The sequence below is a fragment of the Corvus moneduloides genome, chromosome 23 (assembly GCF_009650955.1).
Source record: "Corvus moneduloides isolate bCorMon1 chromosome 23, bCorMon1.pri, whole genome shotgun sequence".
Taxonomy (NCBI): Eukaryota; Metazoa; Chordata; class Aves; order Passeriformes; family Corvidae; genus Corvus; species Corvus moneduloides.
Genome location: NC_045498.1, coordinates 6939602 through 6965735, shown reverse-complemented (window position 1 = coordinate 6965735; position 26134 = coordinate 6939602). Strand labels below are relative to the sequence as shown.

Genomic DNA, 26134 nt, shown 5'->3' with positions numbered 1-26134 from the left:
ATCAGAGAAAAGTGAATTTGTCAGTCAGGCTGCAACTGTTCCTCCCCCCACATCTCAGAGCATATCCCTCCTCTGCTTCCTCAACCCAATCCTCTCACCCAAATGACAAATAAAACTCATTTTCTGGGTCCTTCTACCCATTTCCACCCACAATTCAAACACTCAGCTTCCAACCACTCACTCCAAGAGCTGACCCAATTAGCTGATTGCCAATTCCAGCTATGGATGCTCATTGCTTTGTTACAGCAGAGCTGCCTCTTAAAGCAATAATTTATATCAGACAGGATTTGAAATGAAGAGGCCTCAAAAGACCTTCGGCTGAAAGGTGTCCAACAGGAATTTTTAAGAGAAGAGTTCAAATGGATTCTGAAAATAACAGCCTGGTTTTCCAACTCTCCCTTAAGGCCTGCAGCTTGGAGAGCAAGGAAATATTTGGGAGGTGTTGCAGCAGGAACCCAGAGGAAAAAGTGAGTTTGTGAGATCCTTTAGCAAAGGAACATCTCAGGGTCCAAAGGCTGGTGTTGGACACACCACGCAAGGCAGGGAATGTGCTGCTGCTGACACGGGAACATCTCGGGAGGTCTCTCAGTGACTCAGGCAGGTGACCTTGGCTCTGCCCGGGGCCCCCGGGCTCCACTGCTCCGGCCCGGGGCCTCTTCCAGAGCAGCCACAAGGCCGGATGGGCTCGGGCAGCTTTGTGCCTCCGCTCACCCACCTCTGGCTTCTGGGTTCAGCAGGGACCTCACCAGGATTTTACAGCTTTGCTGTCTCTGACAAAGCCCCTCAGACCCTCGGCCTGCTGGAGCAGCTCTGCAGGATGTGCTTCCCTCCCCTCCTCCCAGGCAGCTGCTCCCATCCCCACCCCAGCGCTGGCAGCTCCAAACCCTCGCGCCACTGACAGCTCTGAGTTCCCAAACCCGGATAGATTAACTCAGCGCTGACTCCGTGGCCACCACAGCTCATGGGCCACGTTCTGGGCTCCCCAGCCCCCTTCCCACTCAAGTTTTTGGAGCCTCTGTTTCTCTGAAGAACAGACAGCACCTGGCCCAACCAGGCCACCCTCCACCCACCCGCACAGAGGAGAAAGGTAGAACAAAGCCACCACGATCCCCCAAACAAAACACACCAAGAAAGAACTAGAACAAAGAATCGTTTAATCGCTTAACCCTTTCTCTTCCAGGGACCAGAGAAACAAGTTTTCTGCTCCTTCTAATGAGGGCAGTAAGGCTCGTGTGTTACCTCTACAACTGCAGGGGCAAAGTTTACGAGATGATCATCTTTAGTACTCGAAAAAGCGAGAAGCAATGGTCACTGCAACACTAAGAGAATCCTAGAGTCTCCTAACGGAGAGCCCATTGCTAGAATACAAAAATAAAGGAGGCATCCCTGCATATCCCAGGCTAGAAAGAGTTAACCAGAAAGAGCAGGAAGAAGCTTTCCCAAAGAGGGGGTTGAAGTAAACAGCAGAGGTCAATAAAGCAACATCTTCTCCTGACTTCCCCAGCATGTTTTTTTCCTTCACCAATAAATACAAATTCCTCGTTAACAAGCGACAAGCAGGTAATCTGCCCACAGCAAGGGGAAAAGGGGCTAGAGGCAGAAAGATTTTTCTCTCCCCTTCTCTCCTATTATTATTAATCTTCTTTTTTTTAACCAAAGCAGCCATTAAAAACAGCAACCCACTTGCAGAGGCAGGGAATCTGGTTGCTTTCACACTGCAACTGGCAGGTAAAAGAGCTGCACTGTCTCACAAGGGTAAAAAAACCCAAAAAATAGCTGCCACAGCAAAAGGTGAATGGGGAGGGAGAGGTCTGTCCTCTTCAGAGCCTTCCATCTCAGTCTCTCAGTTTAAAAATCAAAGTCTGCAGACGTCTACTGAAAGCTGAAAAAAATGTTTGAGTGGGAGGAAGAGAGGGGGAAAAAAAAAAAGAAGATGCATCTAGTAGGAAGCCTTAAGCAAAAAAAGAAAAGGGCATACCATGTCAGAAAGTCACCCAAGTGAGGAGAATTTTCTGCTGCCTCTGGGTTTGGAAGAGCAGCAAGTGCCAGGGGTGCACCCCCAGCCAGGTGAACTCAACAGTCTCAGGTACTGCGTGAGAACAAACAAACCTGCCCCAGGAGCTGAGGGACACCTGGCCCAGGTGAGCTCTGCCTCAGCAGCAGAGGGGAGGCTGGTCCTGCCACCACAGCTGGGCAGAGCACACGGGGAGCTGGTCCCTTTGAGGGGCTCCCACAGCACCGGGGCGAGCTCGGGCTTCACCCTGGGACAGAGCAGGCGAGTCTCTGTCCGAGGGGCACCCTCAGGTCCCAGTTCTCTCTCTCTCTGCAGGGAACAGTCCTTGGAGAGATGCTGCCCGCTGACCTCTCTCCCTCCTCGTGTCCAGGACTGTTCTGGAAGGCAGAGGCAGCCCTGGCTCGGGCAGCCCCGCGCAGCCGCGCTCGGCAGCGCCTGGCAGCCAGAGGCAGCCAGAGGCAGCCAGAGGCAGGAAAGGGAGGCCTCTCATCTTTCCACGGCAGCAACAGGAAGACCAGGGATTGCACCACATGGAAGAACAGCACACACACATGCGCGCACACTCCCAGACACACACCTCACACCCCTGGGACCACGGCTAACATGTTCAGACCTTCGGCAGGAAGAGACACGAGACAGCGCAGAGCGGTTCAGATCTCCAGGGGCTCTTTGGTCTTGGTTGATAGTCCTAGAAAAAAACAACCTCCAGAGGTGGTTGTAGCACAGCTGTGTAAGATCTGTGGGGTATTTAGTGTTTGGCAACTGCAAGAGGGGAAACAGGGCTGTGTGTTACAGGAGGGGGAAGGAATGGAAGTACAGTGCTGTGTTTCCAGGTGTGCTCCTGGCTCTGCAGCCAGTCAGGGCGTGGAGAGCAGGAAGAGGAAGGAGGGTTCCTGAGAGGACCACGAATCCATCCAATGTTACACCAACAAGGAGGCAGGGAAGGCCCACCTTGGCCAAGACAGAGCAGCTGGCTGCACAAAAACGCTGCTTCTGACAACTCCAGACTGTAGCTGCATCATTCACGCGGTGACAACGTTCTCAGCTCCCGCACAGGTGACACGGAGAGGAGAAAGCAAACACAGCTACACACCTTGGGCAATGGAGAGGTGCTGTCACCTGCCCGCTCCTCAGCAGCTTTAGCTACACAAGTCCTTGGCCTCTGATCCAACCTGTGCCCATCACTGTCACCTCCCTCCACGGGCTCAGGGACCACAGGAGGGAGTATCAGAACTGGGCAAGCTCGTCCTGCCCCGTGGAGCTGCTGCACACACCCAGTGCCTTCTCTGATCCCTCAGCTAAGACAGGGGGACAAGACAGGCAACCTCCAGTCCTCAATACAGCACAGCTACATCTGCTGACGTGTCTGAGATGGAAGCCAGAAGAAAGATGTTATGGGACAAAACAGGTGTTTCATGGCCAACAACCATAAACCAGGGGCCTCTAGACAGGCTGGTAGCACAGTCAAGCTTTCAAAATCACTGCAGTAAATTCATTCCATAACCCCTGCCCTAGGTTTGTATTTTATTCAGGAATTTAACATCCCCCCTGCAATGCAGGCAACAGCCCCTGTACCAGATCATACAGCAGCTCTGGAAAAATAATCACCAGTTACACTGCTCACAGACAACTCAAAGACCCCTGTTGGGACTAAATTCCACTAAAGGCAAACCCCGGACTGCACTGCCGGGGAGGAGGAGGAGGAGGAGGAGGTGATGGTTTAGAGACGGCCGCTCCTGCCCCTGCCAGCTTGTCCTACCCTGTGCATAGTGCGAAACAGTGCAGTCATTCACCAGAGAAAGTTCAGGACCAAGGAAACTCGGTTCCCTTTCAGCCAAACAATTAGAGGAAGGAGAGGCAGTTCTGTTTTAGCTGGGCCGGCACTGGACTTGCCCCTCTGAGCTGTCTTCATCATCTGAGCCTCCAGCCCCACCACTGGTCAGTCCTGTGATCCGGTACCCCATGTTCAGCAACATCACCTCCAGCGGGTCCGCGTTCATCCGCCTCTGGTTGGCTTGGGAAGCACCTTCCATGTCCACGACCACGCGGCCGTTGAGGGTCTCACTCTGCAAGACACCGAGGGACAGCACTCAGGACCAAAGAGGGGCTGTTCCCGCTGCTGCAACGGGAGAGCCCAGTAGGAAAAGACAGCAGCAAAGAGCATCCGACGACACGGGAGGCTCTGACTGCAGCTCTTACCTCCGGCCTGGGGTTCCAGAGTCGCACAACCGGGTCGATGCCGCTGGTGGCCAGGAAGCAGTAGCTGGGATGAGGCTGGAGACAGTTCACAATGGACTCGTCTCCCTGCAGCACACGCACCAGGTTGGTGGTTTCCTTCTCCCAGATGAAGAAGGAGCCGTCGTCCGAGCCGCTGACGATGTACTGGGCATTGCTAGGGCAGAGGAGCAGAGCCTGGGTCACACTCAAGAGCCAGGCTCCAGCAGGCTGAGAATCTCACATGGCTTCTACCATCAGCAGGCTGACACCCCTCACACTTACAGATCCACATAAAGCTACCCATGCTTGTTCCCTGCATCCCCAGGAGCCCTGTTTTCAATCCCAAATGGATTTCTTTAGTGCTAGCCCAACCAGGCCCTCTGTGGATCTGCTCCTCACCAGCTGCTCATGCAGCCACACAGGAGGAGGCTTCCCGCCAGCTTTTCCCAACCCTCCAAACCAGCGTCCGTGTCATTTCATGAATGGGAACATGGGGCTACACGTGAGGCTTTATCCCACAGAACAGAGCACCCTGCTGCTGCTCACTGTGTCCTGCACCCCTGGCTACCACCTGCCAGCATACCTGCCAAAGAAATTGGCCTCTTTGATGTCTGTCGTGGTGTTACAGTGGCCGCAGTATCGGAATTTGTAGTCGTAGCTGCGCTCCCTCAGCACCATCTCGTCCTCAGAGATGGAGTCCTTGCGGCCTGTGGCTCGCAGCCGGATGGGGCCTCCCCCCTTCTTGTCTTCAGCTGGAAGGACAACACGTTTCCCTCAGCACCACTGGGGGAGTTCTAAGCAAACAGCACCCCAGGAGACCCCAGCAGCCTTAGAGAAGAGTCAAGGACAATTCCAGCAGGGAGCTGGGCTCAGAGCACGAGCTTCCTTCCTTCCAGATTATCTCCTGGCTACATCAGACTCCTTTTATCACACTCTCACTCAAGAGCAAACCAGGACCAGGCACAAGGAAAGAACAGGCTCAGGCTAGTTTTTCTGCACAGCAACAATCAATCACTCTCAGAAGTTGGAGCTTTACTTCAGAGGGGCAGTTTAAGGAAGAAAGTCCTTGTGTGCTCATTAGGTTTCAGTGTAACCTTGGAGAAGCCCAGGAGCAGCAGCACTCACCGTTATCACTCTTGGAGAATAGGGCAGCATTGATGTCCCTGTCTAGTGCATCGCAGGCACTGCTGTGTGCTTGTTCTGGAAACTTCCCTTTAAAGTCATCCAGACACTCCAGTGCTTCTGCCACGTACTTGAGTTCAAAGAGACAGCGGGCAAGGCGGAAATGGGCCTTCAGGTGGCATGGATTTAGGGATATGGCCTTCAAGCAGTCCCTCAGAGCATCGTAATGGTCCCCATCCCTGAGGAAAAGGGAGTGGTGGATTAGCCAGCCCAAGCAGCAACAGCAAACATTTTCCACTGCTGTTTCCCAGCCCTCATTTCACTCCACAGCTTGTTGTTTCCAGCTCTCTACACAATCCCACACCCCAGGAGCTCACTAACAGCATTTGCTGTGACTCGGGGGCACCACCTGACCCAGCCCAGCCTCCCCAAGGCCTCTGCAGACGCCCACAGGCAGCTCTGGGATGTGACCACACCAGGCTGCCCCGCCAGCCCTGACCTGCCATTTTAAATCCAAGAGAGCAGAGCTCCCTGCTGCAGCACATTTCGGGAAGTCCTTTGAAGATGGAGGATGCAGCAGCCCTCTGGCCAGGCAGCACAGCCCTCCCGTGCCAGGCGGGCTCCCTGTCACAGCTCAATCGTGCCCCTGTGTGGACACACGGCACAGCTCCGGCCCACGGAGCCCCCGCCAGGAGCTGCAGGACCTCCCACCACAAATGCACAAATGTCTCAAGCAGGAGCCTTTTCTCACCTTTATAGGAAAAAACCCTGGAGTTTTAGAAGTGATGTTACAGCAGGCTGGGCCGTACTGGGTATTTGTATCCTGTTTACAGCCTGATTCCCCGAGCTCAGGGCTGTGGGGATGGGGCTGTCTCTGGCTGTGCTCTGGGAGCAGGAGGGACTTGTTGAGCCTGCTATGGTGCTCAGCTCAGGCTGGCAGAGCAAGGCTGAGTGCCCAAGGCTCCATTTGATGGTTAATAATAATAATGTTTCATACCTGTAACCTACATGCCCCACTGTGACTGCCCCATCCCTGGAAATGTCCAAGGCCAGGCTGGACAGTGCTTGGAGCAACCTGGGATAGTGGAAGGCATCCATGCCCATGGCAGGGAATGGGATGAGATGAGCTTTAAGGCCCCTTCCAACCCAAACCATTCCAGGATTCTGTGCACTGTACCTACCAAAGTCCAAAACACCCCCAAGGAGATGATGAATTTGCAGAGCAACAATTTTCGATCACATGAAACCCTTGTCAGGGAAGCACAGGAAGGCTCAGGTGGGAAGGGACCACTGGAGGTCATGCAGGACGCCCTCCCTGTTCAAACAGGGCTCCCAAAGCACATTCCTCAGGATTGTGTCCAGTTTTTAAACACCTCCAGTAAAGGAGACTCCACACCCCCTGTGGGAAGCCTGTCCCAGTGCTCTGTCACCCTCACAGTAAAGAAGCTCCTCCTCATGCACAGGTGGAAGAGGGAAGAGGTGTCCCAGTGACTGGACTTACTAAGGGGAGCTCCAAATCTTGCAGGAGCATGCTTTGCAAACCATTCACCCTGCAGCTCCCTCCTGTCCAGGTGGGTATTGGCCACTCCCCAGCACAGCAGAGGGTGGAATGCCCTGCCCATGAGATCTGCAGCAGGAACAGGGCTCTCCAGGGCTGCCTCTGCACACTGCCAGGGTTAGTTCAGGACACGCAGCAACAGGCCCCTTTCAGTCAGAGAAAGGGGGAATGCAAGTTACCTGTTAGGGTGACAGACAGGTGTCTCACACTTGCACACCTGACTGGGCTTTTAAACTGCTCTGCCACCCTCAAACATCCTTCAAGCTCAACTACCAGCGTTGGCAGCCCAACAGACTGGTGTGAAAATGGACATGGTGGGATGTAAAGCAGGCTCTGACTTCTCCCTTTGTTACAGGATTGACTCAGCTTGTGCAGAACTAGAAATCAGCTCAGTACTGCCAACGTGGACTGCTGAAAGCAATCCAGAGGGGGATGCAGTTGGCTTTTAGGAGCAAAATTTCAAAGGGCAGCCTTAGAAGTGCTGGAAAATATGAGCAGCATCTTAAGGGAGATGAGCAAGGGGAGGTTAGGAAATTACAGACCTTCATTTTTTCTTGCTCTCTCTGTTATTTAGAGAATGAGGCCAAAGCAGGACCTGCAGGGTTCTGAGGGTGGCCTGTACCTGTTCCAGACATCAAGAACACCTCAGAGACACGTGGTGGTTCAGCCTGGGTCACTGTCTGCCTCTCCTCCTGCTCAGTGACATCCCAGCCATCTTCTCCACTCTCCACAAACTATTCCTAGCAGAAAAGTGCCCCTTTTCTGCACCTGGAAGGTATCAGCTCAGTGCTATTTAAATCCTACCCCCTGCATGCCACAGAAACCCACTGTGTCTATGTTTTTCACATCTTCCTGCTACCCAAAACTGTGGCAAAGCAGTAGCTGACACACTGAAAGGTTCAGATGTGCCAACACCCTTCGGGAAAAAGGATTCCTGTAAGAAAAATGTCATTCATGAGATCAGCACTCAGCTTCTGTGTTCCATCCCTTAATCCCAACCTATTGTTCTTCTCCCTCTGAACGCTGAGGTCTTTTTGAGGCAGCTCCCAAATCTCTGCTATTGCAAAACAGCCAGTAGGCCAGTTACCAACAGTCACAACAACTGCTGGCTGCTCTTTATCTTGGCAAGAAGAGAGGAGAATTCATACTGGGGATTTCAGCAGGGACAGGAGAAGGATATCCTCACAAAGCAAATGGAGATGAAGGACCACAGCTATTTTAAATATGTTAATGGCAAGTCATGCTACTCAGTCTTACTCTGCTCAAGGGGACAGGCACTAAAATAACTCAGCTGTATCTTGCAGATGCAGCTCTGGCCACTGGTCAGAGCAGACATTACCTACTGCAGAGGCTGACAGGGTGTTTTGCAACCACCAGGGCAGAATCCCCTCCCGACTGCCAGGATCTGCCACCTCCCCAGATCCCTCCCAGAGGTTTGTTTCCAGTCAAAGGGAGTGTGGGTTAACTGGGGTAACACAGGAGCCACCAGGTCTAAGTGTCTGCAGTGTGAGGTACTTGGATAAAGCAGCAACCAAAGCCACCCCAGCAGCCCTAAAACAGCCTTCTGTCAGGAGATGTTACAAAGCACAGTCACCATTACGTCATGTGTTGACAGCAGATTTAAGAGCCCTTCTTTAATGCAGATCAGAACCACCCAAAGACACACAAACACCCTTGGAGACACCCAGAATGCTGTGAATCAGATGTGGATTTGGGGTTTCTTTTTACACAGGAAAGGGTCAGGATTTCACTCAGCACATCAGTAGGTGAAACAATGGGCTGCTACCAGCTGTGCTCCCCAGAATCTCTCCAGCACAGACAGCTGTGCCATCCCTTTGAGCCAGAGGTGCCCAACTGTGGCTCAATCTGATAACCCCAACCCCGCCCTCACAGAGGGAAACCCGGTCCTTCACCCAGGTGGCCCCTGGGAGTCACCCATGGTGGCACTGCCCCCTTACCACTTGCGCTTCATGTAGGCAGCAGCTCTGTTCCCGTAGAGCATGGCGTTGTTGGGGGCCTTCTGCACAGCTTTGCTGTACAGCTGGATGGCCTGGGTCCACAGCTGGCACGCAAAGGCCTCGTTGGCTTGCTGCTTGATCCTCTCCAGGTACGGGGGCAGCTCCACTTGGGGGCTGCAGGGGAAGAAGGGAGCAGCACAGGTAAGTTGTACATCCTTAACTCCAGGTCAGAGTCTGGAGTGTTTAGTTCCAGCTTAGCTAATGCTTGCTGGACTTGCTAATAAAAGATTCAGGAAAAGGCAGAAAGGGACTCTGGACCTGAAGAACCTGAGTTTAAGAGAAAGGCTTGGTTTTGACTACCGAATTCCAGAATAGTCTGGGCTGGAATACACTTTAAAGCCCATCTCATTCCACCCCCTGCCATGGGCAGGGAAACCTTCTCCTATCCCAGGTTGCCCCAAGCCCCATCCAACCTGGCCTTGGACACTTCCAGGGGCAGCCACAGCTTCTCTGGGCACCCTGTGCCAGGGCCTCCCCACCCTGTGGCAGTCTCACTACATCAGTGTGACCATCATTTGACTGTTTCCATTTTTTCTTCATCTACAGAGACACACTCCAAAATGAGCAGTGGGTATTTTAAGCATCGGACCTCACCAATACATCTTTGTTTTGACTGCATAAACAACATTTCCAGTCCTCTTTTAGGAGTGCACAACAATGCAAATGCAGAAGCATCTGAGCTCACCAGGCCCATGCTCCGCAATCCAAAATTCCAGCCCCATTCCTGCTGCCGCGGTGGAGGGGCCATCTAGAGGAGAGGAGCTGAAACATTCCACAAAGTGACTTTGGAGGAACCCAGACTACCCATATATGGTATTAAATAAATGCCTCGACTTAAAACCAAGTCTCATCAGCTGGAAGAAAAACAGCCAGCAAGATGTGCTGCTGCTGCTTTGCCCCAACTGCATTTTGCTCTTAAAGAAAGAAATCAGCAGGAGCAACAGAAGAGGCTCCATCCAGTCCCAGCTCCCATGCCAGGAATGGCAGTAGTGATTCCAGTGTTGCTGTCACAGAACAATTCTGGCTGCTTTGGTTCAGTTTGCAGCAGGGAAGTGCCCAAAAAATGGCAAAGGGAAGCAAGGTCCTTTCACCTGGCAGCCTCTGCCACTATCAACACACAGTTCCTGTGGGCCAGGAAGCAACCACCACTCAGGACACTTTGTTTCCAGGCCTGAAAAATCATTTCTTAGTTTTGTCCACCTTAACTCATCATAAGAGAGGAAAAAATCCTCAGGGACAATTTCCCCCAGGATGCTCTTGCCCGGTCTGACTCCCTTTCACAGGGGCCAACACAGCCCCAAAGACAGAGGCCACTTGGCGATCCAGGAGCAGGGAAAGGGGATTTGCACTTCACACCTTTTTGGCAGCACCTCACCCTGGCGAGAGGCAAAGGACAAGGACAAAGCCAGAGAACCCCCTGGAGGGGCAGTTGTGCCCTCACCTGATGTGTGCCCTCACCTGATGTGTGCCCTCACCTGATGTGTGCCCTTCCCTCGGACAAGCGGAAGCCGTTGCTGTGGAGATGGATCCCATTGGACACTCCATTGGTAGAGGTTTTTCCATTCTGCACTTCTGAAGGTTAGAAAAAGAAATATACAACCATGCTAAATATCACTGTAGATGATACAAACTCAGGGTTTATTTTACAGCAGGGCCAAGCCAACACGACAGCCCCACTCAGAGCAGAAACAAAACCTCTGTGACTCCACCTGCTCCAGCCGCCTGGATTTGATTTGTCCTCTTATATTTACTACTTCTTGTATTTACAAATCTCTGCAGTGTCCTTTGCAATACAATTCTAGATCAGAAAACCAGACACACACAGAACTAAGAGCTCACACACAGCAAGGGCTTCGACTGATTTTAGGCCATAGTTGGAGTATCATTGAATCCTGGAATGGTTTGGGAGGACACCAGCACCTCAACCACTGACAAAGTCTGCTTAATCCCTGAGCACAGCTTTAGGCACTCTCAGCTCACACACATCCCTCTCCACAGGTCACTTCTGCCCTCACGTTTTGCCCCTCTGCAGAAGGATTTTGGAACTCAGGGTATGAACTGCAATGCACAAACAGCCCAGCAACACCCACACCCGGCTTCATTTTCCTCCTGCACCCTGAAAATGAGTCGTGTAGCACAGAACTTCACTCTGCTGTTCACTCCCTTTGTGACAGCAGCACGCTTACCCCCCGAAGTGTGGCACTTCTTTGGGAGGAGAAAAGTGTATGGTCGCTGTTTGTACGTCAGATCAAACAAATAGACCTAAGGAAAGGAAAAAAGAGCATGAGACAAGTCTGCAAAACAGAGATGCTCAAGTCAGAAATAAAAAAGGGCTCAGTGGGTGCACAGTTCCCTGTTTGTGTTTGCTATTTCCAGTTTTCTCACTGGGAATCTTGTTTATAGATGGACACACAAGGGATGGCAGCAGTAACTGGGGTGTGTCCCAGGCCAGCCCAGTTCAGAGAATAACACTGAGAAACAGGAACCTGGTCTTACTCCACACCTGCAGAACTTAAAAGATGACCTGACCACTGACCAACCTGCTCAGAAAGCTTCATAGCTCAATCGAGCAACTAAGATATTTCAATTAACACAGTGATAATGAAGAAACCAAACACCAACTGACACAAAAGAGGCGGGACACTGAGGAAGAGACTCTCTAAGATGGAACCAGTATTTCCCGAGAAACTCCCAGGGCAGTCCTGTGAAATCCTGATTTACAGCTGTACTGGGACAGGAATGGACAGCCCAGGCCGGACCCATGGCTCACCTTCTTCTAAAGGGAGTGACTGCACATGTGAGAAAGAGCTGCAGAGGACAAGCACAGTGCAACCTGCCCACAAGCAAAGGTCCTGTTTAATCCACGCTGATTAATGCTGTCAGGAGGATTTTCTCATTCCATTGATAGGCTTTACAAAAGATCCATGAATATCACCCAGAGCTTAAAATTAAAGCAATCAATATTCCAGGTGAAGGCCTTTGCTTCTCCAAGTTCCTTATTCACTACATTCTATTACAGAAGCAGTTTGATGTTTCAAGAATGAGTTATGAAATCCTTTCTAGGTCAACAAAGGTCAGTTCCAGAACTGGTTTTGTTTATTTTCTTTCTCCTCTTCCAGAGAGTGAAATGTGAATTGGAAAATCACAACAGAACATAGTTTAACTTTGATCAGTGACAGCGTAACGAATATATCCCTAATCCCAAGTATTTAGTCTGAATTAATCAGAAAGCAGTTTAAAATCAATCACATTACCCACAGAGAAGTTGCTGTACCTATTTTCAAGAGCACACAACAATGTCCAGTGACCCAATGTGAAGCTTTGCTGCCTCCTTACCTGCTCCCCTCCCATGTTGACCAAGAGCTCAGTGCCATCGGGGCTGAAGGTGACGTACGTGGCCACCAGGACCCTCAGACGGTTGTTGTAGTCTGGAAGCTTCACTGGGAGGTGCCCTGTGAGGAGGACAAGTCCATAATTATTGGCTTAACTGTTGTCTTTGTTCTACCCCAGCTGCTCCCTTTTACAAGAGCAAAGCCATGGAGCACAAGCACCTACGGGATTTTCCATTTCCCACTGTTTATTGGATCCCTCCATGAGGAACCAGAACACGCACGGTGGTGCCTTTTCACAGGCTCCGGGTGTCGATGCCCCATCCCTGGCAGTGTCCAAGGCCAGGCTGGATGGGGTGTGGAGCAACCTGGGACAGTGGAAGGTGTCCCTGCCTATGGCAGGGGGTGGAACAAGATGTGCTTTAAGGTCCTTTCCAACCCAAACCACTCTGTGATTCCATGATTCCAATTTTGCACAGCCACCTCCACATGAAGACAGGAATTGTAACTGCCTTGTTAACAACGAGCCTGCAGAACCCAGCAAATCTCAGTTTTAGGGATTCACTAGGATTTGGCTTTTGTGATTTGTGGCCATCTGCAAATACCTCCATCCTCAACCCCCTAATTAGGCTTCCTTAATAAAGCCCTCAGCACAACGAAACCAAAGCTCCTAAATATTCAGCTCACACACAGGTTCTGTTCTTCAGACAGCAGATGCGTTGCATGACCAATTCAGGGGACCTGAGGAATCCCCTAGTGGGACTCATCAGGAGCAGGACTGTCAGAACTGGTCTGCTGAACATGCTGGTCTGAGCTATTTTTTAAAAAAAGAAACAAACATTTTGGGGTAAAGGATAGTAAATAACGAACACTGGAGAAGAATGTCATCTAGATTGCTCAGATACTGCATCACTGATTCTTTATCTGCAGGATGAGGACAAGTCACTTCTGTGCCAAAAAATTTTGAACAGCAGCTTTGCTGGGACCAACTCCAGGAAAGCCTTTAGAGCCCAGGTTATATCCAGTCCTTGACTTTCCAGTAAGAGTGACAAAAACTCATTTATGCTGGACAAGAAGCAGCAAGGCTAGCTCACCACCCCAGTGAAACAACCTGCAACTCCACGGAACATCCCACAGAAGAGATCCTCTGAGCAGGGGGTTTGTGTGTGATGGGCAGAACTCTGCCTCTTCAGGCAGTGAAGTCCCCCCAGTCACCCCCAGTGCAGGGCCCATACCTGCCACGTAGTACTGAGCCGCCCCGTCCGGGAGGGGCTTCTGCCGGTCACAGAACGTGTGCACTCCAGCTGAAGGACTCTGCTTCATGCTCTTCCTACCCACAGAGAGGAACAGCCTTATTACAACCACAGTATTCAACTGCTGGAAGCCTGATCTACACCGGCTTTTCTTGTCCACCCACGAGGACAAGGCCTCCTGCCCACACAGCTGTGGGGTCACCAGCCTCACACCACCCTGATGTACTCATCAAAAAGACTTTGGGTGATAGAAAAAATGGAGCAAAACTTCCCAGAAACAGGCGAGTGCTGGATCCCTGCAAGTCCCTCTTCCCATCAGAGCCCTGACCAGATTCCTGCACCAGAAATGTGCCCCCAAAGCCAGGGGCTGTTACCTGTGGTTGTGGATCATGCGGATGTCGTAGAGCCGCACGAAGGGCCCGCTGGCCCCCACGGCCAGGTAATTGTTATCCTGGGGGTTCACTGTCAGGCACTTGGCCTCCACCAGCTGCCCACAGTACTCAGTCAGGTCGATCAGGACCTCGGAACGTTTGCTGTTCTCCCGCAGGTCGTACTGCCTGCAAAGGGATGGGAGTGGGGCAGACACGTCATGGGGTAACAGCAGGAACAGACTCATGGAATGTCCTGAGCTGGGAGGGACCCACCACGATCATCCAGCCCAGCTCCTGGTCCTGCACAGACACCTCAACAATCCCACCCTGTCCCTGAGAGCATTGTCCAAACACTCCTGGAGCTCTGGCAGCCCTGGGGCCGTGCCCATTCCCTGGGGAGCCTGGGCAGTGCCCAGCACCCTCTGGGGGAAGAACCTTTTCCCAATATCCAGCCTAAACCCCTCCTGACACAGCTAAGAGAGATGACACCAAGGACATGAACAACAGTCATTGGTGCCACAGGTTACTAGAAGCACCTCAGTTCAACACACACTAGGCCTCAGTATCAGGATAATCATTAAAAGCAGATCTATAATGTGCACAGATTTATTCAAGTTCCAAATTTAACTCCCAAGTCATGACCTGTTCCTTTCCTGGCCACCCTTTCCAGCAGTGAGGAAAATGGAGGAGCTGAGGAGAGTATGTATGACTCCCCAAGATAAATCTTTCCAGTTTTAGGGAAGGCAGAGATGAGTTTAAGGTGTTTAGTACAGACACAAGCCTCTCTTCAGGTCTGTGCACAGCACACATTGTGATGGTTCCCACAACCAAACCAACTGGAATCCTGTACCTGATTAACCCATCTTCTGCTGCACTCCAGAAGGTGTTTGGCCACATGGGAGCCGTGGCAATCCGCTTCACTCTGTTGGTGTGATCTCCAAACATGTGCACGGTCTCCTTGACAGTCAAGTCGTGGACGTGCACCTTGGAATCTGCAGCTCCCGTGATGAGGACCCGATCCCCCGAGTGCGGCAAGAACTGCGGGAGAGGGATGGGACACTCAGGCTGGAGAAGCACCGAGGCTGCTGACATGGACACCCTGGCAGTCATGGAGCAGGAATTCTGCTTCAGGAACATGGGCTAACCCATGTTATTCCCTATTACACAGGCAGCGTGCACACTCAAGAGTCACCAGCTACAGCAGGACACAGGAGAGTGTCTTTGTCACACATCCCACTTTGCTACAACCATTTCCTTCCAATTCACGGAGAGAATAAGTCTGGGATCTGCATAAACTGAGTGCAATATTAGATTTAATCCCTTTTCCCCCATAAGTAGAAATATTAAACTTTTTTGGGGGGAAAACTGCTTGCAGGAAAATGTTTCCCAGCAAGGATTTATCCTTTTGCTGCTCAGGTTGCTGCTTCTGTTAGCTGCTCATTCCTTCTAACCACATACCTTGACAGAAAAGATGTTTGCAGTGTGTCCTGTGTGCATAGAAAGGAGTTTCTTGTGGTGCAGAGGATCCCACACAATGGTATGCTGGTCATCAGAGCCAGAGGCCAACAAGCTAAAAGGAACCGGAGACAAATATGCACCATGAATTCTTCTGTTCCACACCATGCCCGGGTCCGTGGAGCTGTCTGACCGCAGACATCCATTAACTTAATTCAGCCCTAAGCAGCCCATTTCCTCTCTTCCTTCAGCTCTCTGTCCTTGCTGCTCACCGTGCACCCATCCCTTCAGCCAGGTCAAGGAGCTAAAGCAGACAAATAGCCATTCCACGGAAAACACAGCTGACTGAAGCACCTCACCCCGATTCCGATGGGAAAACAGGAGTGTTTGCTCAACAACAAAATGCGGGGCCTCCGCCTTCCTTATTACCCTGGCTGTGTTAACTGCTCCACATCATCCCTGAAGCCCAGCCAAGGCACTCATTCCCAGGCTCCGGATGTGCCCAGGCAGTCCCAGGGCTCATGGGGTGAACCACAAACTGCTTTTTAAGTGCAAAGCCATTGCAAGGTGCTCTTGGCCTTGTCCATCCATCTGCATCTGAACCAAAGGAATCTGGCATCTGCAACTCTCAGCTCTTTTGAACTTAGATCTCCTTGTAGCCATTCTCTTTCAAGCACATGAAATTTTCACTGGTAAATAATTCTGAAGAGTATCAGAGGGCAGACTTTGCATGTTGTAAGAGGCATGTCCAGAAATACCCCCTCTTCCTTCCATCCACTCATTTCTCAGGCAGAAATTCTTCATTCCACTTGGTTAATGGAAGTGGCTCTTTAGTTTCCCTCTAAAACTGCAGAGGGGTGAATTCTCTACCTCCTTGCCTCGGATATTTGTCCCTCAGCAGCAGCTTTTAACAGCACGGGGAAGGGGGTGGGGAAATGTCACCACCAGCTGGGCAAATCCTAAAGATCCATTATAATCCATAATACCACTTAAGAGAAGAGAAGCAGCCTTCAGTCTCCACTTCTTAGTCTGACCATTTCCCTTCTGAACTCACTAAAGGGGCATTTCTAATAATATCCAGATATATTTAACAAAATAAAGCTTCTTTTGAAGCGTGAGCTCTACTACAGCTCAAATTCTGAGCTTGAGCTCCACTTTACTAGAAATGGGAAGCAGCTGCTTATGATAAGATGACCTACATCCTACTCTTGGGAAAACCTGGGGTTATGGCTTTGTTGATCCCCCAAATGAAGCCACATACTTACTCTCCTTTTTCATTCCATTCCAGACAGTTGACACACCCGGAGTGACCCTGAGGGAAGGAAACAAGGGAAGATGGTATTACTCAAACTTCAGATTTATCAAACAGAGCTGTCCTAAGACAAGGCCACAGCAAGCTCCCCACAAATAACAACTTGTTCCAATAAAAGCAGAGTTCTTTATTTTTTTATTCCAACCCTGCAAAGAACTCCACACACTTGGTAGATAAGCTCCTCCAGAAAAGAGAGACATGCTAGAGCAGCTGGGGTAGAAAAGGCAAAATGAAACAAATAAAAAAAGGTAGTGTTGAATAAAATGGCAGTTTAGTCTCAGAGGCTACAGCTGAAATCCCGCTGTATGCACGGAAAGGTGACTTTGCTTCCAAAGCCCTTGGCTAGGCTGACAAATTACGTGTACAGGCACTCTGGGAACACAGGGAAAATGCACTTTTGATAGCTCTGTTAGAAGCACCTTGCTGCTGGGTGACTACATCATCCATCTTCATCCACATTAACCAACCTGCACCAGGATGTGGGGGAGTGTTGAGCAGCGTTTGATATGGGCGATGGGACTGAAAAGGGGGACAAAAGAATCCTTTTCTCCCCCAAATCAAGATAATTGATGTGTTAGAGGTTGGCTCAGTTGGGTAGAGCAGGGTGTTGATAATGCCAAGGTTGTGGGTTTGACCCCCAGACGGGCTGTTCACTTAAGACTTGGCCTCAATGGTCCCTGGGGGTCCCTTCCAACTCAGAATGTTCTGTATGATCTTAAAATCTTTTCTAAGGTATGTCAGAGTGCACTACAACCTGTTCCTTAGGGATCCCATTAGAGCTGAGTATGCTGAACAGCTGACAATTGTCTCCTTCAGGGATCAGTGCTGGGATTAGGTGATGCCCACCCTGCTAGGGTTCTCCTGCAGGCACACCAGGTAGTGCAGAAAGCTCAACGCAAGCTCTCACTGAGCTACTCCTGGTTCTAATGCAGTTTGGGGGACCAAGAAATCAGCATTTACCTCACAAAAGTGAATTTCATCCTCTCCTGCAGTGAGGTGCACACCAAGGAGCTGGTTTGCTCTCTGGACACTCACCTGCAGCTCAGCCTCCAGCCCCAGGCGGCGGATGAAGGGGTCGGTGACGTGGTAGTGGCGCTCGAAGCCCAGCGCTCCCCTCTCCTGCAGGGCCAAACAAGCACCACACTGACTACAGCAAACACAACACTCTTTTTGCCCTTCCAGAGAAGATTCTTCAAGTTTAAAAATCACCCCAGGTACTGGGGTGCCCACAGGTCCTGTACTGTAGTAGGAGTCACAGAATCCCAGAATGGTCTGGGTGGGGAGGGACCTTAAAGGCCCTCCAGTGCCACTCCCCACCATGGGCAGGGACACCTTCCACCATCCCAGGTTGCTCCAAGCCCCGTCCACCTGGCCTCGGACACTTCCAGGGATGGGGCAGCCACAGCTTCTCTGGGCAACCTGTGCCAGGGCCTGCTCACCCTCACAGGGAAGAATTCCCTCCCAAGATCCATCTAACCATGTCCTCCTTCAGCTCAAGGCCATTCCCCCATGTCCCACCCCTACACATCCTTGTGACAAGTCCCTCTACAGCCTTCCCATCCTTTGAACATCTCCAGGTGGGCAGATCACAATTTTTGCCCCTGAACTGATTTTAACCAGTGCCAGGCTCCAGCTGGGGAGCCAAAACCAGCTCTGAGAGGCCCACACTGAGGCAGAATGAGCTGACCCTACTTTGGGCCTGAAACAGAAGATACAGAAGAACTTGGGATTGCCTGTTATTACCCCTTGGCAAGGATTTCAGCAGGACCTCAGTCCTGAGGACAGCAGAACTGGAGCAGAGCTGCTCAGGAGAACTCTGCCATTGCAGAGCCTGTCCCAAGGCACCAGCACCATGGGGCGAAGAAGTGGGGAGTGCAACTGGCCAGCTTCCTTTAGGGATGGGCTGTTCCTCAGCGAGGGAGCGGGAGCTGCAGAGCCACGGCACAGGCTGTTCCAGAGGGATGGGAACAGCTGCCACAGAACTGCGTCAGTACAAATGAAGGTGAAGGAAAGCAGGACAGTTGTTTCCCCTGTGATCTCACAGGGCTCACAGATGCATCAGCAGATGGCTCTGATGAAAGAAGGCCAACTGCAGAGGCAGGAATGAAGGAGAGGGAATGCAAGTCAGATTCTGGATGGAACATCTAATGTCCAAGGAGATTCTTCCCTAGGACTTGACCCAGCTGTGGTCCCATTCCAAGCCACACTCATCAACTTAATCCTTCCTCATCAGCATTTCGAGGTGGGAACACCAACGTCAAAATCACCCTGCTGGTGCTCCGAGCACATCAGCAGTCCCAGAGCAGACACACAAGTGCTGAGTTCCCTTCCCAGCCCAATGTTCAGTAATGAACTTCACACACCAAAAGCTATTTGAAGACAAAATGGAGACAGACATAAAAGGATTGGAGGCAAAACAAACCAGGCTTTTTGTAGGAGCTTCCATGACAAATTTCAAACCCCTTGATGTATTTTTGTGGAGAGCACTCCTAAAGCACTGCAAGGTGCTGCAGGTACAGTTCTGTGCTACTGCAGCCTCAGTGGCTTTGTGAGGGCTGTGGGGTAGGATATTGCTTTTCCTACAAGGAACTGCCTGACTTAGCAATCTTTCCAAGGTCACACATCAAAGTCTGACAGAGCAGACAGTGTGAGACAGTCCCAGGCTAAGGCTCAAACCACAGAACCAGCCCTTCCTTGTTAGGGCAGCAAAATAAATCTTTGCACATGGATTAAATTACAAGTTTATAACCGAGTTTGGTACCAAACTGCAAAGTGAGCACTCGAGCTCCCAGTTCCTTATTCTGGCTACTCACAGATCCTTTTCCTGAATGCTGATTATCAGCAAAGCTGCAAATGATTTCAGGCCTCTGAGTCCAAGCAATAATTGCCTATTGTGTCTGCTGCAGCCAGTCCTTTCACGTTGATATTCCACAAATGCAGCCATCAGATGACTGATCCCACCACTGCACAAGTTTTTTTTTCCCTACACAAAGGAAGCAACACAGCACTCTCTAAAGAAAAGGAGACAGAGAGGCTGTGACAGAGATCATTAGCTTTACTACAGTCAGAAATACCTCTGATGGCAAGATCACACAGGGAGAACACAGAAAGCAGAGAGGGAAGCTGGCTAAGGGCCTTTGTGGTGCCCAAACACAAGCAGCTCTATTTCTCCCTTCAACTCAATGGGAACAGAGCTGCTGATGGCAAACCAGCCCGGGGAGAGGAACTGTGCTCCTGTCATGCCAGACTTCATCCCAGATCTCCATTAAGGACAGCGACAGGTCCTGCGTGTTTGTTCTCCTAAGCTCCTTACAGGGCTTATCAATATGTAAATAACAGAGATCTCTTCCCAAGGAAAGGCAACACCAGGAGTTTTTCCCAATCCAGCGCTGACTCCACCTCTCTCCACCCAACACCACAGGGCTCACACGTACCTTGATCTGCCTGTGGATGATGTCTCTGGTGATGTTGGCTTTTGCCATCTTCTTGCAGTGGGGCAGACGAAGAGAAGCTATGGGAAGAGCTGCTGTGCATCCAAGCATCCCAGCCGAGCCAGGATCCGCATTCAGTTACCTGGACAGGACAGGAGGGACACAGGCAGGGACACCACACGTTAGGCCACTCGCAGTGCCAAGCTCTGCTTCCCAGAAATAGTGGTGGCTAAGAACTGAAAAGTTCGGAATAAAGGCTCCTGAAGGAACTCAAGGAACGGACAATGGAAGAACAAAGAATGTCTGACTCAAGGCCATTCCCAGTTTGTGGAGAAATTCATGATGAGCAGAATTCCAGGACTACATCGGCCTGGAAAATCCATGTTCCTATCCCAGCAAAGACCCTGTGCGTCCAGGGCAGTGTCCTATCCCAGGCTTCCTTCCCATCATTCCATGACCACTCACGTCCAAGGTCATGTTTCCCAAACTCTACAACCAACAAGGGTTACACTGTGAATAAACACAGCATCGGTGCTTTTGGCCACCTCTTCTCTCTCCTTTGCTACATTGGATTATCAGCAAAACAGCCCTAAAATAGCCAAAAGGGCATGAACGTTCCCTGGAAATCACAACAGCCAACCACGAGGTGACAACTGAACACCTAATTACCTCAGCAAGAGAAAAGGGGTGACCACTTAAAATTGAATTTCCAGGAGAAATTAAGAGTTTTGCACGCTCTTAATGGAGTTTAATGTACTAACCTAAATAACTGAAACCCCACGGAATTGGCTACTCCTGCTAAAAACCATTCAAATTGCAGAGAGATGGTCACAACCCTGAGCTGGACAGGCTGCCTAGCAAAGGATCAGTCAGTCCCTGAGAAATGCTGTAATTCCCCCAATTTCCATCCCACAACCTGGCCCATTTAGATATTTCTACAGCTCTCTTTAAAAAACCAAAAAGAATAAAAATTAAATTTCAAACACCCATTTTGTCCTATGTAACCCTCTAGTTTTAAATCCTCTTTAAAAACATTTCCAAGCAGAACAAGCCAAAATTTTCCTCTTCTATATCAGGAAATGCTGATTCATTGAAACAAGAGCATTTCACAGAAACGCTGCAACAAACAGGAGTCCTGGCAAACCTCATCTGATTCTCTGCTGCCACAGGAGGGCTCCCACTGGCCCTCCTGTCCCACCCTGCCATGGGCAGGGACACCTTCCACTATCCCAGGCTGCTCCAAGCCCTGTCCAGCCCAGCCCCAGACACTTCCAGGGATGGGGCAGCCACAAAAACAACAACTTCCCTCGGGAATGACTCCCAAGGACAGGAAGGGGAGGAAGCAGCAGCATCTGGGCACAAGGGCAGGTGGATCTGCTGACTCTGCAGCTCCTGAGAAGTTTCTGAGCTGCTTCCCCAAACTTCAGGAGAGACACTGAGGGGTTGGAGCGTGTCCAGGGAAGGGAACGGAGCTGGGAAGGGGCTGGAGAATTCCTGAGGGAGTTGGGAAAGGGGCTCAGGCTGGAGCAAAGGAGGCTCAGGGGGGCCCTTGTGGCTCTGCACAAGTCCCTGACAGGAGGGGGCAGCCGGGGGGGTCGGGCTCTGCTGGCAGGGAACAGGGACAGGAGAGAGGGAACGGCCTCAGGCTGGGCCAGGGGAGGGGCAGGGTGGGCAGCAGGAACCTGTGACCAGTGACTGGTGGCAGTTGCACAACCTTTTCCAGGGAAGTGACTGATCCACTAACCCCAAGTCCATCCTCAAAAGACACAGGGACAATATCCCAGCACATCTCACGCCTCAGTCTCATATGCAGCCTTCCACTCCTCTTACTGCTTCCCTACAACATTCCCAGCTCTGCCCACAGTCTCCCCTCTCCAGGCAACATCCAGCTTCCTCCTCTTCTTCCCTGCCGGGCAGATTTCCTGTCTTCCTCTTTGAGAGCAAATGAATTTTGTTCTTAGGACCCCAAGGAACTATGCCAGGGCCAGGCAGGCTGTCCCCTCCCGACTGACAAATACCCCATTGCTCTTTTAGGAGTCTTTTTGTCACATTTCCTATCTCTACTTGTGGCTGATTTCTAATCAGCTCCTTTCTCTTCCAACAGCGCCAAACAACCTCAAGGACACATGTGAAAAAATGTGTGTGCATGGAAAGGCCCAGATCTCCCATATTCAGCCATAATTAACCCACATCAAGAAGCCAACTTAGAGCTAAATAAGTCACTGCAAAACCATTAATACCCTATAAACCCACTGTATGAACAGGATGCCCAGAGGGAAGGAATATCCAAACCCCCCAAAACCACCACTCCTTAACAGACCTGAATTCCCTGGTTTTTCAACAAAGGCTCCTCTGTGCCAGCATTTTCTACCTTGTGGAACTCTGACACCCACCCTGGCCGGGTGAGAGCAGCAATACACAGGAGCTGGCTATTTCTGGGAGTGTTTTTGGGATTATTGATGCGTTGTGGAGCTTCCCAACTCTGGACAAGTCACTGCTGGCTGTGGTAACTCAGAGGTGGCCCCAGCAGAACACTGTAGTGCAGGTCTCAGGAGATCAACACATCTTAACTTTACTTCTTAAAAGACACAGGTGAGGAAAGCAGGCCTTGGGTAACAGGCTTGGATAAAACCCAGCCAAACAGGAATGAGGGAGTTTAAGGTGTCTCTCCATCCAGGAAAGTGCTTGATTTGGCAACTGGATGGTGTAAAATGCTCAAAAGTCTCCTGGATCTTGTGCCTTTGCTTGGCCAAGAAGGCTCCAAGAGCCTTTCCTCCTTTCCCTTTGCTATTCGTTGCTGCTCAACAGGTATTCCACAACTACAAAGGCTCTGGGAACCTTTAAATTATCATGGAATCACAGACAAAGGATTAAGAAGCCCAAACTCTCATTCCAGATCACATTTTGAGCATTAGCCACAACTGATCCCAGTCCCAGACTCCCAGTTCCCATGGATATGACAGTTACCTTGTTCAAATATTAAATAAATAAATAATAAACAAATAAAATAAATATTAAGTGTTCTTAACACTAAAGACTATTGACCCCACCACTGTACAGATCCAGCCTCCAGTTACAAACTGACCCTGGAACAAAACACAAAATCTCCCAAGATTTGTAGGTCTCCTGCAAAATACAGATAATAAAAATCAGACAAAAATAAACTGTGCCTCCCAATTTCTTAGACACAAAGGCTTCCAAACATGAAGCCCCTCCAAAGAGCCTGTCTTTGTCACCACCAAAGGAATTGGAAATTCCTTGGAAATTTCCACCATGCAAATTGGTAAAGAATGTTCCTCTTTAGGCAAAACCACTGTGCAAATTCTGCTCTAACCCATTCTTGCAGCTCCTGGCTTTTAACTAACCCTGCACAACCAGCTCCTGGTGGAATGAGGGATTAAGCCCCAGAGCAAGGGACGGTTTAGGATAAATCTGCACTGCTGCTGCCAGGGCTGACTCCACAGGCAGCTGCACTCTGGCTCCACGCAAGAGAGGATCCCGTCCCTCCCTGCCTCTGAGAGTGTTCCAGGCCAGGCTGGACAGGGCTTGGAACAGCCTGGGCTGGTGGAAAGTGCTCCTGCCACTGCAACAAGACGATCTGTAAGGTCCCTTCCAACCAAACCATTCCATGATTCCGTGACTTCTTTGGGGTTACTCCTTAGATGACACCAGGGCACATTTCCCTATCACCCTTCAAGGACAACTTTCCCTCATCCCTCACTGCTCCAAACCCACCGGGAACACCCCAGACAGGACAAAAACCTGGGATCCAGTAACAGCTGTCACCTCATCCAGTGACAACCTCTTCTCAAAGTGCTCCCTGGAGCTCACAGAGGATCAGCCCACCTGCAGCTCCCTGCACTTTCCTCCTGGACTCTCCTGCTGCTGCCACACAAAACTCCAGGGCCACAAACAGAACTTTCGCAACACTTGGCCTTTAAATCCACAGTCAAAAATTAACAAGGCACAGATTTCTGTGGGCTCCAAATCTGGCAGGCTCTGTTTACACTGACAGTCATTTAAAAGCCCCTTAAGCTCCTGGGAAAGTACACTTCCAGAGGGTACTCCAGGGCATGGGGAGGAACACTTGCTCCAGGTCTGGAAACAAAGCCTTAACAGTGATAACACAAATAATTCCATCAATTAAACACCAAACACTCCCACCACAGCTTGGATTTGGGGGATTGCTCCTTTGCTGGATTGTATTTCCCTCTCATGGAATCACTTGAGCACCAACCACCCACAGCAACACAATGACAGAGACGGGCTCTGCACAGGGGGGTCAGAGCCCCAGCCCCCTTTGGAAAAGCTCCATCCACCCCAAGGAACTCCACAAAGCAGCAGGCCTCCTGAAATCAGCAGTTTTAAACAAGCAATCCAATTCCTAACTGCTTGGATGTGCCCAGGTTTCTCAGGCTCCAAACTCAAGGTCATTGGGAAAAAGCAGCACTCTGCACACCACGAGCCTCTGGACACACAACTCATCCCAAGGGAAGACTCCTTAGACCCTTCCCTTCAGCATCTATGAATCATTTCACCTATCCAAACACCACCCAGAACCCACCTCAAGAGGCTTCTTTATCCTCACAACTTATTTCCCTGCTTTCTTTACCTTGACTTTCCAAGAGGTCACAGATCAAATTAAAATATATACATGTAGATAGGAACTTTTTTTTTTTTTTTTTTTTAAGAAACCTGGAAAACCAAGAGGGAATGACCTGGTTAGCAGTAAACACCTTGTTAAAAGAAGGTTTTGCTCCAGCTGAAGGAGCTGTCAGGAGCAGCAGTGGCTGGCCAGGACAGATGGCTGGAACAGGGAGCCAGGAGAAGAGGTGAGATGTGAACCCTGACAGAGCCAGCACGAGGGGACTGTCAGGGAAACTCTGACACACTCAGGCCACACGGTGCGTCCAGCTCAGCCCTCCCACTGGAACCCTGCCTCTCCCTTGATCCCCAGCTGACACATCCACGGGAAAAAGGGAAGATGCCAGGCAACACCTCAGCCCAGCACAAGCAACATCCCAGTGCCAAGTCCCACACGGCCCAGCAGCTCCAGGAAGGAGTTTAACTGGCAAAGGAGGAGAGGCTGATCCCCTCTCCAAGGAAGGGGCTGCAGGCCACCCAGCACGGCAGAGCAAGTTTTTGTGAAGGCTTTAGGAGGGGACAGTGGGCAGAGAAGGGAGCAGAGCAGGGTCACACCCAGGAAAGGGGAGAGGAATGTGAGGACAGGGCAGTGCCAGGGGTGGGAGGGGAAAGAGAAGCCAAAAAGCAGGAGCTGTACCTGGCAGGGGGCGGTACCAGCAGATGATGCAGGGCTGGGGGGGAAGAGGGGCCGGGAAAAATGGGGGTGAGGGGCTGGATAAAGGAGAGATCCTTAAAAGGAGCCAGACGCCTCGGGGGAATAAGGGGGCACCTGACAGAGCCTGGGGTGCGGGGAAATGTCAGGAAAGGGCGGTGAGGGGGGAGAGCTGAGAGGGAAAGGGGTACATGCGGATGTAGCTGTCAGGGAAGGGGTTTGAGGAGTACAGCTCAGAGGGAAGTGGGCACAGGGCGGGCAGCTGACAGGGAAGAGGGGCACAGCTGACGGGAAAGAGAGTACGGCTGTCAGGGAAGGGGCAGGAGGTGTGCTTTACTGGGGAGGGACTGGGGGGACGCAGCGGATAGGGAAGGGGGCACAGCGGGGAGAGCTGACAGGAACGGGGCACCAGGGGCCGGCTGACAGAGAAGGGGCCCAGCAGATGTAGCTGCGAGCGAAGCGGGCACAGGGTGTAGCTGACAGGGAAGGGGGCACCGAGGGGCGGCGGGCAGGGAAGGGGATAAGGGGGGGTGTCTGACAGGGTGGAGGGGCCGCGGGGGCGGCGGGGCCCGTCCGGCCCGCGGGGGCCCGTTACCTGTCAGGCCTCCCGGGCGCGAGCGCAGCGGGCACTGGAGGTTGCGAGGCTCCATCCATGCGGGGCAGAGCGGGACGCAGCGCAGGGGCTGCGGCGGGGCCCCGGCCGTGCCCCCCGCCCCCGGCCCTGTTTGCCCCCGCCAGCTGTCCGGGGCTGCGCTGCG

General features: G+C 51.3%; 1 protein-coding gene across 1 annotated transcript; it reads right to left on the bottom strand.

Annotated features, from left to right (window-relative positions):
* Positions 1 to 1137: 1137 nt before the first annotated feature.
* On the bottom strand, positions 1138 to 26134 carry WDTC1 (WD and tetratricopeptide repeats 1). Its single transcript, XM_032132333.1, has 16 exons — positions 25972 to 26134; positions 20084 to 20222; positions 17685 to 17768; positions 16603 to 16649; positions 15341 to 15452; positions 14733 to 14920; positions 13886 to 14068; positions 13494 to 13588; positions 12266 to 12381; positions 11116 to 11191; positions 10405 to 10501; positions 8870 to 9043; positions 5357 to 5592; positions 4815 to 4983; positions 4214 to 4406; positions 1138 to 4080 (listed from the first exon to the last, which is right to left on the bottom strand). The coding sequence occupies exons 2-16, from the start codon at positions 20189 to 20191 to the stop codon at positions 3883 to 3885; spliced, it is 2076 nt and encodes a 691-aa protein (XP_031988224.1). The 5' UTR covers positions 20192 to 20222; positions 25972 to 26134; the 3' UTR covers positions 1138 to 3882.

Excerpts from the sequence above, each read along its gene's own strand:
- WDTC1 (XM_032132333.1), bottom strand. The coding sequence starts at position 20,191 with ATGCTTGGATGCACAGCAGCTCTTCCCATAGCTTCTCTTCGTCTGCCC. Across the intron at positions 17,769-20,083 it reads TCATCCACAGGCAGATCAAG|GAGAGGGGAGCGCTGGGCTT; the intron begins GTACGTGTGAGC and ends TTGGCCCTGCAG. Across the intron at positions 4,081-4,213 it reads TCTGGAACCCCAGGCCGGAG|AGTGAGACCCTCAACGGCCG; the intron begins GTAAGAGCTGCA and ends GGTGTCTTGCAG.